Source organism: Oikopleura dioica, chromosome XSR, assembly GCF_907165135.1.
Source record: "Oikopleura dioica chromosome XSR, OKI2018_I68_1.0, whole genome shotgun sequence".
Taxonomy (NCBI): domain Eukaryota; kingdom Metazoa; phylum Chordata; class Appendicularia; order Copelata; family Oikopleuridae; genus Oikopleura; species Oikopleura dioica.
In genome coordinates this window covers 3,639,039-3,654,980 of record NC_137294.1, presented here as the reverse complement: position 1 = coordinate 3,654,980, position 15,942 = coordinate 3,639,039, and the positions used below count along the sequence as shown (strand labels likewise).

At 40.3% G+C, this 15,942-nt stretch overlaps 3 protein-coding genes and 2 long non-coding RNA genes across 8 annotated transcripts; 4 read left to right on the top strand and 1 right to left on the bottom strand.

Annotated features, from left to right (window-relative positions):
• Positions 1–497: 497 nt before the first annotated feature.
• On the top strand, positions 498–2,040 carry LOC145708836 (uncharacterized). Its single transcript, XM_081786534.1, has 3 exons — positions 498–600; positions 650–801; positions 1,883–2,040. Exons 1-3 carry the CDS (start codon positions 587–589, stop codon positions 2,038–2,040), a joined length of 324 nt encoding a protein of 107 aa, XP_081642660.1. The 5' UTR covers positions 498–586.
• Positions 2,041–2,139: 99 nt separating this feature from the next.
• On the top strand, positions 2,140–3,396 carry LOC145708146 (uncharacterized). Its single transcript, XR_014134806.1, has 3 exons — positions 2,140–2,291; positions 2,556–3,183; positions 3,228–3,396. It is a non-coding gene; the product is annotated as an uncharacterized LOC145708146 (long non-coding RNA).
• A 1,185-nt stretch (positions 3,397–4,581) lies between these two features.
• On the top strand, positions 4,582–7,754 carry LOC145708835 (cholinesterase-like). The gene is made up of 12 exons (XM_081786533.1): positions 4,582–4,588; positions 4,673–4,894; positions 4,978–5,167; positions 5,211–5,299; positions 5,504–5,629; positions 5,676–5,765; positions 5,959–5,995; positions 6,098–6,314; positions 6,359–6,615; positions 6,752–7,357; positions 7,402–7,510; positions 7,550–7,754. The coding sequence occupies exons 1-10, from the start codon at positions 4,582–4,584 to the stop codon at positions 7,035–7,037; spliced, it is 1,521 nt and encodes a 506-aa protein (XP_081642659.1). The 3' UTR covers positions 7,038–7,357; positions 7,402–7,510; positions 7,550–7,754.
• Positions 7,755–9,964: 2,210 nt separating this feature from the next.
• LOC145708147 (uncharacterized) lies at positions 9,965–10,550 on the top strand. Its single transcript, XR_014134807.1, has 3 exons — positions 9,965–10,052; positions 10,095–10,376; positions 10,442–10,550. It is a non-coding gene; the product is annotated as an uncharacterized LOC145708147 (long non-coding RNA).
• Positions 10,551–11,725: 1,175 nt separating this feature from the next.
• Positions 11,726–15,093, bottom strand: LOC145708131 (dual specificity protein phosphatase 2-like). Of its 4 annotated transcripts, none has more exons than XM_081785771.1 (10): positions 14,622–15,093; positions 14,164–14,190; positions 13,731–13,880; positions 13,618–13,686; positions 13,418–13,522; positions 13,146–13,354; positions 12,517–12,720; positions 12,323–12,472; positions 12,159–12,278; positions 11,726–12,110 (listed from the first exon to the last, which is right to left on the bottom strand). In XM_081785771.1, the coding sequence occupies exons 1-10, from the start codon at positions 14,668–14,670 to the stop codon at positions 12,105–12,107; spliced, it is 1,089 nt and encodes a 362-aa protein (XP_081641897.1). In that variant the 5' UTR covers positions 14,671–15,093; the 3' UTR covers positions 11,726–12,104. The 4 variants fall into 4 exon arrangements, with proteins under 4 accessions (XP_081641897.1, XP_081641895.1, XP_081641894.1 ...); XM_081785769.1 differs by having other exon boundaries at positions 11,726–12,104; XM_081785768.1 differs by having other exon boundaries at positions 11,726–12,278.
• Positions 15,094–15,942: the final 849 nt, after the last annotated feature.

Genomic DNA, 15,942 nt, shown 5'->3' with positions numbered 1-15,942 from the left:
TCTTCAATGAAAGAGGAAAGTAAAGAGCTCATTCGATGAGTTCATGGATAAAGACCCAAATAGAAAACATAAAAAGTGCCTTTTGTAAATATTCTGCTAATAAATAATTTAATAAATGTTCTGACTTCAGAATCTTGAGAACAAATTCTTGCACAGTCTCGTTCATCCAAGGGAAGAAAAGAACGAAAGAATCAGTATATCTGCGTGTAGCAATCCGTAAACAAGAAGATGACCTTCCATTCTGCTTCTTCCGAGAAGTGAAAACGAGATCAAGTGGTTTGCGGCCGGCGCGCCGCAACAACCAAAATAAAAATTCTTATCACTAATTAGCCTTATCGTTTCGCTTGTGGAAAAATATCCACATGTCGCACATATCTTCCTAAAGAAGCGGCCATTTCGATGTTCCGCGCTTAGGTGGCGCGCTACCATTTTCGTGAAATTTCGCAAAAGAGCGCCCTCTTCGCTAAAATCTCCAGAAAATAAAGAAAACCGTCGATTGAACTCTGTTGGAATTACGACTGCTCTGTTTTCGGAAGAAGTGAATTGAGTGTTTTTTTTTTTGAACCGGTGAAATTTCGCAGAGAGCATGTTGCCGACAATGTGAGCACAAATTGACCCTCAATTTCGAATCTTTATTAAGCCAATTTAGAGATAATGATGCTTCCAGAGAAACTCCGTTCAAGAAAAAGAAAGTGCACAAGGAGAACTCTTCTAGAGATAGTAAAATGAATTCTTCCGAAGGGTTGAGATTATGTTTTTTGACGCTGCTCGTGTTTGTCGCTTCTTCAATGGTACTCACAGGTAATTTCAAACGACGAAAATGGATAAATTTCAAACAAATATTCTTCTCATAAAATATTATACTAGCTAGAGCAAACAATCAAGAATTGACTTGCGAGTTGATTTTTTTGGGGGTTTTTAGTGATGGTCTTCAAGAGTATGTGTTTGCGTGACAGCTGTCATGTTTTGGACTCTGTAGACGGAGAATCCGTTCAGTGCTAAGCCATGCTAAGTCTTCAGAAGAAAGCTTTTCCGTTGAGCATAAATGTAATCTATAAGCAAAGGAAGTAATTACCCATTTTTTGATCCCCTGACGCGGTTAATATGAGATGATGATGATTTGATAATTTTAAATAGAATAAAAGACTGTTTTGGGGTATTTGTTATCAAATTTGAATACAGATCAGTTCCAGTGAAATAATCAAACGTCAATTAGAACTAATCAAAGCAAAAAGTTGATCTTGCCAAAATAAAACTGAGATAAGAAAAGTGAGTGGCGGAAATCGACAAAAGGTCACCTTTCCTCCGTGGCAAATCGCTTTGATTCGTTTTAGGTGTTGAGGATGAGTCCCGGACAAGACATTTTTGGAACATTCGAAGGAACTCTCGAGACCGCTTTACATGTTCCACCTAATCAACTTCGTGTCTAACAAAAACGGCAGCTATAGTCGATGGCACCTTCGATGACAAACTTTGGCATGATTCAATTCAATTTATTTTCTTCGTTAAATTTTATTTATCGCCAATTTTTTTGGATAAATCTGATCTGTCCTCGTTGGTTCGAAAAAGAATGAAATCAATTATTTTCAAAAAACAATATTTTTTTTATTTTTGTGAATCAAGAATTCACACGTTGCGCATTGATGAGATTATTCTGGCTCGATGGTACGAAGTAATTTCAAATTATAGCTGGTCGCAGTCGTATTGATTCTGCGGGTTCCTTGTGAAAACAGAGTTTCAAATGCTCCGTTGGAAAAATATTTAGTTTGATTGAAAAATCCCTGCCTGGCGGAATACATAACATTTTTACTCTCTCTCTAAAAACATTGCTTGTCCGATCTTTCGTTTTTCTTTTGCGACCTTTTTTTTCAATCATTTTTAGTTGGCATGGTGAGTTTAACAGGATTGCTCGGCTCATCGCAGAAGAAGTCTTTCCGGCGTTCACTAGCTCCAGACAATCATAATTATTCTACTCAAATTGACGGCAAAATCAAAAGGAAACCGGTTAGATTCTTGTTCCTGGCCGGATGTCTTTCTTGATTAAAAATTTTCCGCTCCAGGACCGGAAACTGATTCTATATTAACGATCATGTTCCTTCGTTTGAGCCCAATTAATAAAGAACTAACCGGATGAAAGAATTGACTTGGGCTCTGTGGCGTCTGGTGGTTATGAAGGAAAACTGCATTTTCGCCCCACCAAGCAGAAAGAAATTAACATTGGATACATTCTCTGCCTCAATGGCGGTAGTAATCGAGATTTTCTTCTCGAACAATTTATTGCCTCTGCAAAGGTATTTATATACAGTCGACCTCCCTCGATAAAAGTTCACTTTGTTTGCCATTTTTTTTCTGAATGAAACGTAAGCGAAGTCCGTATCTTTCTTCCGTAGATCTAGACGCTACCTTCGCCGAAATAGATAGTACTCAATCTGGGAGTCCATTATCCCTTTTCTGAGAAAAATAACGTAAACGGCGAGGCAACAAATTACCGCTAGCGACCGCAGAAGAAAAACGCCACCGGTAACAAGGAGTCTTTTCTTATTTGATCTCTTCAGAGCGTTTTGGCATTCTCGAATCGTAAAGTCAATTTCCGCATTGCGACAAACGACGTTGAACAAGTCACTGATCAAGTTCAACAAATTTTCCCCCAGGATGCTCCATTTGAAATTTCGTTTGACATCAGGGAAGATCTAACGCGTAAAGAAATGGACATTCTGAAAGATGTTTTGAAATTCAAAGGCTGCGGGCATCTCAAGGTAACTTTTCATCAAACTTTTAGCGATTTAGACAAAGTCCTGCTGATTGACGCTGACACGATATTCCTACGCCCAGGAACTGATTAGAACTGTCCCGATCCTGAACACACACTAACTGCAGTATTTCGTCGACCGTGTTCAGTTCTTATCAATTAACAGCTGAAGAGCTATTCGACATCTTCGACGATTTCGGATCGGAAGCAGCTGTTGGAATGGCAGAAGAGCATCCTTGGAACGAAAAAGGCTATTATTCGCACAGACCATACGCTCATAATAAGTACGGGCTCAATGGAGGCCTTCTTCTCTACAATGTGCCAAGAAAGGGTTGAAAGTAACAGATGATCGTTTTTTTCCCCGATTATATAAAAAAACCTTTGGTAGACTTCTCAAGTCCGACTATCGCACTCCAGTTTCAGAAGACTCAAACGTAAGGATTAATGTATACGAACATGTTGTTGACATTGACGCTAGAATTCTTTCGAAAAAGCACTTTTGGAATCGATCAGCTTTCATCTGCTCCCAAGAGTGCACTATCTTGCTGATCAATGCGCGATGAACGCGTTGTTCAGCGAGAACAAGGAGAAGATGGCGATTCTGCCCTGTGAGTGGAACCTGCGATCTTGGGGTCTCAACACATGTACCAAAGGAAATGTTTGAAACAATCGAATCACAACTTTCAATTTGTTTATTCGTGAACTTCAATAGGTTTTAAATTCTAATAAAGATGATTGCTACTGCAGTGCATTGTCGGAACCGCGAACATGCGCTTTGCTACATGGACAAGGGAGTCAATTCACTGCTCAAGCTAACCACATTGGCTTTTACACAGTTTGGAAGACAATTTTCGATTTCAGCTGGAATGAGCTGTCTAATAGGAATCTGCTGCTTACCTCGGTAAGCCAGGATTAAATCTGATAGGAGAGGATGATCTCGCATCCTCGACTGCTTTAGAAAGAAGTTCAATTAATCGCCTTTCGTAATATCCTAAGCTATTTTTCTTTATAGATTCGTCGAAATTTGCTGAATGTATCAGACGAAGATAAGAAAGCTGACCAGAGTGGAATCGAGATTCTTCAAAAGTGTATTTGATCAACAGAAATGAAACCAACGAGTTTGTATATATTAATTGTAAATACTGCTGCTGACCTCGTATTTTGACTAGTAAAATACTGAATAAAGAGTTAACCTGCTACTGCAACACAACGCTGATATCAGGGCGTTTTTTTTCTTCTGAAGCTCAAGGAAGCGGCTTACGTGACTTATCATTAGCTTTGGTGTATGTTGGTCCAGCTTATCTTCTTTATGTGTTTTAATTTTGTGAATATCTTGGCGCCGATAGCCGACGTTTTGGAAGTTGCGCGATAAATTTTGAAGTTGATAGGTTTGTTTACTGATGCAAAAAGGAAGAGCTCGTTTTCTGAAGAGTGATTTCGAACAGGGCGCAGTACACGTGCGCGTTGCGTTGCGTGAGATAGCGTTCACACGATGCAACCTTATCGAAAAAAGCTGAGAAAAGAAAGTGTACCACAACACTTCAAACTTAGATGATAGTTACGCACTTTCAAAACTTTGGAATGGGACCATCGGAAATCAAAATAATTGCTTGAAATGGAAATTTGCGCGGATGTGGGTGTGTACTAGACTAAATGCCAAGTTTGAAGCACTTCATCTAACTTCATAGAACTAGCAAACGTCAAGCATGTTAGCATTGCATGTGGCGCAAATCCTTTTGTAAATATATCGTGCAATCAATTACAGATGCCAACGTGCTGATCAAGCAGTAAACAATATCTGATTTTGATTCAAACATTCTTCTCAACGAAGAATGTCAGGCACGCTCCGAGAGAAAATACCCAAAGAATCCATTTTAACTTTGCTCTACTACAAGAGAGTTTTACTTTGAGAGCTTTTTAAAGGCAGGACAAAGCTGCTCGTTGGTGTTTCTCTCGCGCTTTTAGTCGGCTTGGGTGTCGGAATCGGCGCCGGTTTCGGAATCTGGGGCGGTGAAACTGACGAGAAAACAACACCATCTACAACAACAACTACAACAACTACCACAACAACAACTACTCCGATTGAATGTCCTCAATTAGAAACACTTGTGTTCCACAATGACCTCGCTACTTTCAGAGCACGTCGTTCACCAGACAAGAGCTCAAAATTTATATTAGAAAAATTTTACATTTTATCATTTAGGAAAAATTTTCGATCTCTTTCTAAGCATGTGCAGTGAATCTTCTAGGTGTGACTTTTGCTAAAGCGAAGCGATTTTCGAAACCCGAAATCTTTACTTATGAGACTGAAGATGTCATCGATGCTACTTCTGATGGTAACTCCTGCTTTCCTTTCACTTACGATCGGACAGACAGCGAAGACTGCCTCAATATTAACATCTACTTGCCTCCTGGTGAGTCCGGAACTTCAGTTGTATAATTTTTCTTAATGTTTCTGCAGGCGCTTCGGAAGGAAAGAACTTACCAGTAATGGTCTACCTACACGGCGGAGCTTTTATTCTGGAACCAACGATATTGACCGAATCAGAGGTATGATTGAGCAAATACTTTTGCTGATAAGTTTGTTTGAGGACTTTTAGCGCATCCTATTAAAAGTCAAATTTATGAGTATTTGTCCTGTTCGCCAAGATCTGATTTGAAACGGCAAAAACGCCTGATAATCAAACTTCTGTGATGTTTTTTCTTTTGCGCAATGTTTATTAGTACTTCTGAAGCTTATTTTGATAATTTAAGGTGATCGCTTGGCGGCGGAACAAAATGTTATCGTAGTGGAGCCAAATTACCGTTTACATGGGTTCGGATTTTGGACGCTTGATTCTCCTGACGAGGATGGATTTGTCTCCAATTGGGGAATATTAGGTAATGATTCAGACTTCCGTTTTCGTGGAATGACGAACATCATAAGATCAACGTGCTGCTCTCGAATGGACTAATAAATACATCGCTGGGTTCGGCGGAGATCCCGAGAACATAAATCTTTCGGGATGTAGTGCAGGTATCTCAATGGATGTTAAACTAGCTCTCTTAATTATCGCACTTTAGAAGCCAAAGTGCAGATAGTATATCTCTAAAATAGTGCTCACCGTGTGCTTAGATCGCTGCAATATCAGTGTTCGCTTTTGCACAAAACATGGCATAGTTTAAGCTATCCGTATCAAAAATCAAAGTTTATACCAAGGTATATTCAGGTGGCCAGTCATCTTTTATCCATTTCACCAGTAAAGGAATAGGTTTTGAAACTTAACTTTGATTGATCTTCATATAAGATATCACATAACTGACTATACGTTGACATTGTAAAGATATATTCATTGACCCTAAAACAGGCTCATGGGGACTCTTCAAAAACATCCTTTCGTGGTCCCCTCCAGTTGGCATTCCTCTTTACACTGTTGAAAAAGCTCGTCAGTTCTATCACGAAGCAGCAGAGAAGCTTGGATGTCTAGAAGAAAAAGACGGCAAAAAAGTTCAAAATTTGGAGTGTCTTCGAAGTTTACCTGCTGAAGAAATAAAAAATTCTCTCGAGCTCCGCCCAATCATCAAGGTTAAAACGGTTTGCGTATAAGAGAAAAGAAGAGACTTTTTCAGGATGTTGTTGAAAACGACGTGGTTCAGCATTTAGAGGAACCTTACGCCCCTCTTATTGACGGTATTGTCATCGAAAAAGATGTCCATCCTAGCATCAAGGCTGGCCATGTAAAGCCGAATACTAAACTCTATGTTGGAGTAACTGAAAATGAGTCAGAAGAGTTTCTTGAAGATATTCTTTGGAAAGAAGAATCAAGATTGCCCGGATTAGTTTTGGAGGATCTGGACAAACCATTCTTCCAGCATTACGACATTCGGTTAGTTCACAGCCTCTCTGTCGACAGAGATAGTCACTAACTGTTAGTGCGTATTATAGTTTATATTGGTTGTTATTAATTTTTAATAAAATATTGATCTTCACGATGATAACAAATCACTCGATTTGACGTTTAGGCAAGCACGAGTTCCCCTGAAATTTTATGAAGAAGTTATCTACAATAATTTGGGTTTTGACAAAGGTGACGAGCTGTTGGATGTTCTTGGATGTCGTCAAAAATGCCAGGATGCGGAAGTCGACGTTGAGAATTTTTTCCTAGCACGCGGACCTGGAGACAACCTTCAAGAATTAGCTGATGCGATTTTGCAGTTGATCGAGGATTTTAACGAGAATCGTCCTTGGGAAGCCCGATGTGATTGCTCAGATGAAATGGAGAGGTGGCTCACTTCATGGACAGGGTAGTTAATTGCAACATTTCGATAAGATGGTAATAGGAAAACGTGTAAACATTGTATGATGTTTGCCGTTGGCACTCGCGAATAATCGAGGAAAGCTGCATAAAATATCTATAAATCAATCACCCATAAAAAGTCTTTTTTTGGACATTTGAGAAATGCACTGGATCATCTTGACATGGAAGAAAACAAAATTTCTGCAATCCTCGAAGTTGCTCGTGTAGCATACCCACTTGGAGCGCCTCTTAGAAAATATATGAAGAACTGCTATGAGTCCTCCTGTCACTGCGTTACTGGCGAATACTATCTTTTCGCGAATGAGCAAGTGTAAGGCGAAAGCATTTTAAACTTGTAGTCAATTGAATTCATAGAAATACGCCTGTTCGAAATGGCTGGGAAGGGAATGGAGCAATTGATCCCAAAGACGTTGCTTTTGGAAAATCTTATCGGAACGTTGTCGGCAAATTCTTAAGAGAAGAGGTTTTCGTCTTTCGAGTTTACGCTCGATAATGTTTTTAGGAAATCACCGAGTTATCCGCATACGATCCGTCTACGCATGTTTGGAATATTATTCGCAATGGAACGGGTGACTGTGGGGATGATTTTTGCGTCAACCAAGAGAAACAATTCGACAGTCTCATTAATCTGTATGATGAGTTTGATCTTTGGCTTGAACTTTGATAGATTGTAAAAAAACAGAACATAATAAACGTTAACCGACAAATGCGAGCAGTGAATTTTGCGAAGTAATCGTTGTTTTATCTTGCAAAATCGGAGGCTTTTCGGTCATCAAAAAGAAAAATGAGCGTCTTTGCTTTCTTCGTAACGTTCGTGCACGATAGAATTTTCTAAAATTATTTCCAACAACGAGCGTTTCAGGCCGTACCTGTCTCATTTTCTCGATTTTCTCTTGATTCTTGACTTTTTGATAACTGTTGACAATTGCAGGGAGTGGAAGAGACAGCGCTAGAACTCCAATAACTAGAATTCTCTAGTCAGAATAAAACACAGAACTAAGAACCTGAGCAAACGCCGGCGCATACTTTTCCCGCATTTGTCTTTGGGTACAAATCACCATATCCAAGTGTCGTTATTGTTGCTGAACTCCACCACATCGCATCAGGACTTTTTGGGATCAAGTTTTCACAATAAAAAAGGAGAAAGAACAGGAGGAAAGTTAATTATTTATGATCCCAGAAATAGAAGTCGGCCCCGATTTAGGCGTGTGCTCAAACATGTAAAAAATAGTTCCAAATCCGATCGACGAGAAGGCGAAAATAAACATCAGAAAGAACAGTTGCTCCTTGGAATCTTTGACGACTTCAGCGATCAGTCGAATTGTACTCATATGTGTTGACAGTCGGGCCAGTCGTAAGAGCCGGAGCACTCTCATGAATTCTATTAAGTTTGAGAAACCACTGCCGTTTAGTTTCGATGTGAAGAAATCTGCGATGTCGTGGCGATCCAGGACACCAAATATTGCGACCAGTAAAAACTGTGTATAAAATGGAACAAGTGATATTGCATGGATCAGGAAATACCAGGAACATCTCTTTTAATCTTGCTCAAAAAAATACATCATCTATCTTTCAAATTACTCTACAAGCTTTCCTTTATGATTCCTCTAGTTGCGGCCATTGTGATGAGCAGTTCTATTGTAAAATAACCAACAGTTATTGCTTCAATAACCTAAAAATTAATTTATAAGATTCTATTACTGCTAAGTACTTGAATCGTATTGAAATAGTCGCTGGCAATAGTTCCAACGGATTCTGCTACGTATACCCCAACTAAGACGATCAATTAGGATAATTATCGCAGAGATTGTCGCTTACGGGAAACAAAGACGAAGACACAGGAAACTATTGCATACATTGAGCGAATCGGCGTGTCTTTCTCATGCAAAACCTGGTAAAGCGCTTCTGTTCTGGTCCAGTTCTCTTCTATGTCTTCAGTTAGTTCGATTTTCGACTAATTATGGTAATCTCACTATTAGATTTTATCATAAACTATGAAAAGATAATAATAAAAAATAATAAAATTTCAATAAACAGAACTTGTTCGACAAATTTGGAATTCGGCTTCGCATACAATGAGTCCGCAGTGTTCAGGACTTCAGGGTCATATGTGTCAAGCATCGGACTTTGAAGGTTCATTTTAAAATTTTCAAAAAAGAAAGATTTTTTAAGAAAATTAAACCTTTCCCGTGTTTGTAATACTTATACAGACCATAAAAAATGATGTCCTCCGCGAAGACATCAATAGGAACAAACACAGGTCGGAATAGAAATCGCCCACCGGATTGGTAGAATGTTAAAACAAGCTAAAAGCGGATGTTCGATCGTACGAAGAAAATACGATATGTGGATATTTTATATTTGTGATCTACTAATCCAGCTCCGGAAAAACTAGACGACTTCTATTCAAAACGTAGACTTCTTTCTTCTCGTCCCAAAATCGCTCCAATTTTTCTCGGTTTCCTTATACCTGGTTCAAAGATGATCTTTGAAAGATCCTCTTTTATCCAATTTTTTGGTGGTATCTTTGACCGAGCCCCAAGAGAGTTGCTGAAAATTTCTCGATAGTGCTTCTATAAGTTTGAAAACGCTCTCCACTAACTTCAAAAGTGATTTTCTCTTTTTTCGACATTATAGACAGAGATAAATGAGGGTAAATGGTGGAATTCAGAAAATTGGTGAAATGACCTTTATACATTTTTGATTGAATTCGCACAATGAACACGCGTTTCTAGGTTCATCAAAGCACAAACAGGCAAGATCATTTTTACCAAAGTCTATGCTACAGTTTCGCATTCTTTGCTTTTCGAGGCGAGTCATTAAACTTGCTGACGACAGAGGAAGATTCCGAAATTTTCCTATTCCACCTTGAAATTGCAGAGCAAATTTCATATTTCAGCAGTGCATTGCCCAACGTAAAGAAACATTGAGCTTTCGACTGAAAATGAGAAATTTGCCTGTGTTTTTCTTTCTTCTTCAGACATTTGTCCTCGCAGACAAACTCGGTATTGTATTTTTATAAAAATAATATTTATTTTTTCTTTAAGAGATCCGTGAGGAGGAATTGAAAACAGAAAGTCCTAACACGGACGCAGAGATACTGACATCGACAGAAAATGAAAGTGCAGAAATTGTGGCATCAACTTTGTCAATTACAACTACTACAGCGTTAGAAGCCACAAAAACTACAACAACAACAAGTACGACATCAACAACAACAACCTCGTACATACCGATTGCAACTAATGGTTGGACTAACGCAACAGCTATCAATGAAGATGAAGATGAAACTTGTTTTCAAACCTTCATTTCTAACTGGATCGGGATAGGCAAGGGGCGTATGTTTTATAAAAAGTGTTCTCATTTTCTGAGTCACAAAACAATCCCCTGAAAGTTTCAATCATCTGTTTTTCTGTAGCAGGCCTCATTTTTCTTATCGAAAGTATCATCATTATGTGTCGACTTAAAAATGTTTGCGCCACATTTCTCTTATTTTGCGGGAACGGTTATCTTGAGAATATTGGAAAACTTAAAAAAAGCACGAAATAATCCAAATAAAGAATTGTATTTTTCATCCCTGGCTGCATCATTGGATTCTTCGTTGTATACGGATCGCAGTGTCCCGAGGAGAAACTTGAAGGGCCGATTGGTTATGCTGTCCTTGGAGGAATTGGTTTTGTTCTTGCCCTGCTGCTGCTTATCGGCAGTATGACAAAGTAAGGCCCTTTCTGATGGGAGTCAGAGTTAGTTTTAGTTGTGGACAGACAAACGAAAAGAAAGAGCAAGACAATTATTCTTCGTCTCTGGATGAGACGATTGGCGAAGATGAGCCCTCCGACCCTTACGCTACTTCTGTTGTCAAGATATAATTCGCATAAAAATAAAAAAGTAAACAAAAATCGTTCAATGCTTTAATATCCAGTAGGAAATAAAAATGGTTCGGTTTACGTTAGTTTATCTGAAATCTTGATCTGATAGGATACTCAGCGGGTGATCGGAGTTAGTCTTGAAACATCCATGTTGCGCCCTCTTTCGGAGACGTCTCTCCTTATATGGCTTCCGATGATTGATGTTTCATAGCGAAAACAGATCATGTCAAAGTTTTCTAAAACCACTAAAAAGGTCAAGCGACAGTACCGAACCAGAATCACTGCGCCTCGTTCGGAGCCCTACAACAAAGTCGTCCAGATCTGCCAGAATCTGGATTCTACTGGAAATTTACAAGTTGAATGCCGAGAAAACGAGCACCTTCATTGCGAGCTTTGCCGTGACAAAACAAGGCAGTTCAAGTCTCGGGCGGCTGTTGTCCGTCATATCAACAAGACACACGAACCAAAGTGTCCCAATTGCAGGATTCCTCTGAAATCCTGGAAGAAGGTTTCAGACCATCAGCCATACTGCGTGTGTCGGCCGGCAATAGAGCTCCGACATGGTGTTACTTACTTCGTGCTCACTGATCTGGTGCGATTATGTCAGGACGACGACTGCTTCCACACTCCTCTGCAACACGGAGACTTGGTTTCTCTCCTCACTTTACTTGAAAACTAAACAGATCATGCACTGTCAACCACAGTTATTCTCCTGTCACTTTTCAGCTTGACCCTTCCCTTAGACCGTCTTTTTTACAGCCTTATCGATTTAAATATAGAAAAAATATCATTCTTAGATTGTATTTTGATTGAAATTTATTGCGGGAACACAAAAGGCAAATAGGATTTGTTGACAAAAGACGATCATTTTTCGGTTTTCGAGCAATCACAATTCCGCAATAAATTAAGGAGAGTAGTTTGTATATCATACAGTTACGCATTTTGTTTTTCTTATTAAAATAATAATAAAAATAACAAACAAGGGTCTGTTTAAATCAGCGTCGACTCAAGTTGCGCAGGGGAACGTTCTGCCTTGGGTTTGTATTTTGTGGCACTGTTGTGGGAGGCAATAATAATTTTGGAATATAGAAACAATCACATTGTAAAGAAACAAAGAGGCTGAGAAGGAGAGGGAAGGCACTTAGGGATAGTTTTTTAGGCGATCCGAATGAAGTTCTTCTTCTTCGGCTAGGTCTGTTTTTAGCTGCGCGGTAAATATGAGCCGCTCGACTCGCAACTTACCTGCGACTCTATCTGCAGCTCGGCCATCGGCTCTACCAACGGATTCAAGCGCTGCTCTTCTTGCCACGAAAGTAGCTGTCCCATAAAGTTGAAGTTCGGAGCGATCACGCGTCTTTTCCTCTGCAAAGCTAGTTAGACTCCTGGAGTACGACTCAAAAACTCACCTTTACTTCGTCGTATGCGTCGTTAAGGGACATTCCCCGACAAGAGATTAAGTAAGCAAGGCAGAGAGTAGCACTGCGAGAGACTCCAGCTCTACAGTGCACAAGTACACGGCCCCCGTCTTCCTTCACTTTGTTGATAAATCTTATCGCCTAAATCAGAAAATAACGATTGAGCTATCGCTAGGGTCTCTTGCCTTGTGAAAGTGGGCCTTGATATCGGCAGTCGAATTATCTTCAACTGGGATTGTCTCGTAGACGAACTTATCCGGCCAGTGGTTCGGACAGTTAGGACTCACGTTTAGCAGTGCAGTGATTCCTAACCGTTTCAACAGCTCCAATTGACTTGCATGTGCCGCCGAACCAAGAAATAAGTGATCAAGAATATTCACTGGAGGTCCCTAAATGATATGATACAATTCTAGATAGCATTCAAATTTCAAAAGGTGAAAAAGCGAGACCTTAGTGATCTTCTTAGCGCAACGATGATTTACGAAGCTACTAAGGAAGATCTCGAGGCGACGACCACATGCAATTATCACTTTTTAATCATTCTTTAAAAGGGCACCTATGACACGTGATCATGCGAAATTTCCCGTGGCCTTGAGCTCACTGAAAATATAGCTAACAGCAGCTCTTCTCTTGAAGCAATAAAATTGTCAGGGAGAATCTAACGCTCAAATATTAAAATTCAAAAGTAGACCACATGCTTGCTTTTCAGCAAGATTGGAGAATGTGCGATTTCTTGCTTTACGTTATTTGAAGAAAAACTATAAATTCACTAAGATAACGTTTAACAAGGGGAGAATCTATTGCTCCACGTTACCTGATCATACTCGGGTGTGTTCTTTTCCTTTTCACTTTGCCTAACAGTACGTAAACGCTCGTCGACTGCAGTCTCGTCAAAAGAAGGAGTTCTCGGAGGAAGTGGAGTCAGCATTGGCGGCTTTCCATCGACTGAGATCGGCGCCAACCCAGCGCTGTTGCCTTGGTCCACAAGGCCAGGGTGTGTTTTTTGAATGCTGCTCATACCACCTATGCAGGTTTAAAATCTCACTCAATCGAACTTGCTCAAAGCAAGAGTCGCAAAAATTTTACCTTCAAGAACGCATATTCTCGACGAAACAGAGACCTTTTGAATATTGTCGAAAACTAACTTGCAGGTGCTGGTGATGCCATTTTCATCATAAATTACTACGCACTTTGATGAGATTTCCACCTTCTAAGTAAACCTTACTATATTTTGTCGGTGAATGCGATAAAATACAATTTACTTTCTAAACTGAAAATCCCTTCCTCGTAATGGTCGTTTTCTAATCGGTGTCTTGCCTCTGCATCGGGAATGATGTCCGGTAAAGGAAGATTTCCTTATATTGAAACTGAGCATTTCTTCAGACAAATAACAACGAACCTTTACATCTGCGCATTTTGATAGAGTTGCTCCTCATCGCTTGAGCTCCCTTTAACCTCTTCTTGCCAAGAGGGAAAGAGCGGCAATCTATAAGAAGTACCTTCTTTGATGTTGCCAGCCATATTGCCAATGTTTCGCAGGAAATTTGTTCTAAAAAGCTGAATTAGTCCGTTGCCTTGAATCAAACATCACGACTCGATCACTGAGGCTTTGTTATTTATAATTATATGTAAGAAAATTAATGTTGACGTAGCGTAACAATTAATTTGTGATAAATTACTTATCGCAGTAATAAACAATGAAATAAGCTTGCGGAGACTTATCAGAGAGTCTTGCTAAAATCATCGAATTTTGGATTTTGGTGAGAAGCGTTCTCTGAGGAACCCGTTCAAAACGTGAACCCAACAATATCGAGTTGCTAACGTATGGTTACCGTATTTAGCGCTCGGGTCCATCATTCCTGAATAACCGAATTCAATCAATATTGAAGAGAGACAGTCCCAAATAACTCAAGAATCTATAGACTGCTTTGCCTCAGGCGAGTGTTTTTAGTAGTGCTCGCCTAGGGAGATAGTTTATCAGCCTGTGTCCAGTAAATAAGCTGTCTGGTAATGCCCTGCTTACCAGCCTAGAGCTGGCTCTACCAGACCGTTCGAACTACAATCTCTTGTCTCACTGTGGCCCTTTGAGGAAGGAGCTGTCTACGTAGGTACGAGCATACACAGAAGTAAGAAAGAGATTAAAAGGAGAGAAAGATCAATGAGAATCGCAACGGCGCGACCGGAAACAGCTCCACAACCGGAAATGACTCACTCCTTGAGTCAACCGAGAGTCAGAGCGGCCATAACACTTGCTCTGATACATTACGCTGATCAATGATTACAAGCTCACCTGGATTCGGATTTGGACTGCTCACTTCCTCGACATGCCCTTTGTTCATCACTCTGTCTTTTGCTACGTCTTCTTTATTTCCGCCAGCAGTTCTTTCTTATCTCTCTTGTCAGATTGACAGTCGGAGTTAGGCCCAGAAGATAAGTAAAGTTTGCTCTCCGAAGATCGCTTCTCTTTAGGACGCGATCGTGCGTCGGTCAGACGGCCTCTTTGACTCTTCTTCGCCCGTCTGCTCGGACTTCAACTAACAGCCAAGGAGTCTGTTTTCGACTTCCCTGCACTACGCACAGTCAGATGCAAAAGGAAAAAGAAACTTGGGGCGGCCAGAGAGCTCGATTTAAAATTGAAAAGAGAAATGGGCAAGGCGCTCGCGTCAAATGACTCACTCGTAGCGGCACTCACGGGCCAGCTCAACTCTCGCGGCCGCGAGAGCGACCCCAACCGACCACTGAGACACCTCCACCGCGGACCAGCAGTGCTGGCCACACCTCGCTGCCCTAACCGACCTTCTATCCCCTGCGCAGCACCTGTCTTCGAAGGATGAGACTGTATCCAACCCTCTCCCGATAAGATAGGCCCGCTACTACAGCACTAGAATGAGCAAGTCAAAGGTTAACAAGTGAAAACTTAAACTGACGCTCACAGGAAATGATGACGCCCAAACTTCATCGCGCGAGTGTAGCATCTGATTCAATTCAAGACAACTAACTTCAGCGAGATCACTATGGCTAGTTCCTTCGACACTCGGCGTATAAATGCAAATGGATTCTATTATAATAAGCTGGGGTGCCACTGTTCTTCATAATCGGATGCAGAGCCGTTCAAAAATTACATATTCTCCCTCCGCCAGTGCAAATAAAACTGCGACTGTTATACTGCGATTATTGTGACTAACCAAATATTCGAAAGAGGGAAATCGCGCAGCTTGGATACCTAATAAATTTTCTAAAGCGAAAAGAAACAGTAAATGTTGTCCTCTGACAGAACGCTAAAATCTCAAAAGAATCGTCAAGTCGGACGTTTCTGGTTTGATAGTTTTAGCGACAGTCGAAGACGGCTGACCGATTATTTTCCGTGAAATCGAAGGATCTTAAACCGGAAATGCTCTTCCGAACACAACAGGAGACATTTTTCGATCATAATTCTCAAAAACCGGAACTTCTCCTGCAGAAAATGTAAAGGACTTAATATCCTACCTATTTTATCTTCCCACTTGGATTGAATATTTTCGAGGAATTTAGCCATCTTCAGTTATTTTAAATAGTAAAACGACATATCAAGAAGATCATCTCTGATTCTAGAAGCAAAGAGTCAAAAGTTG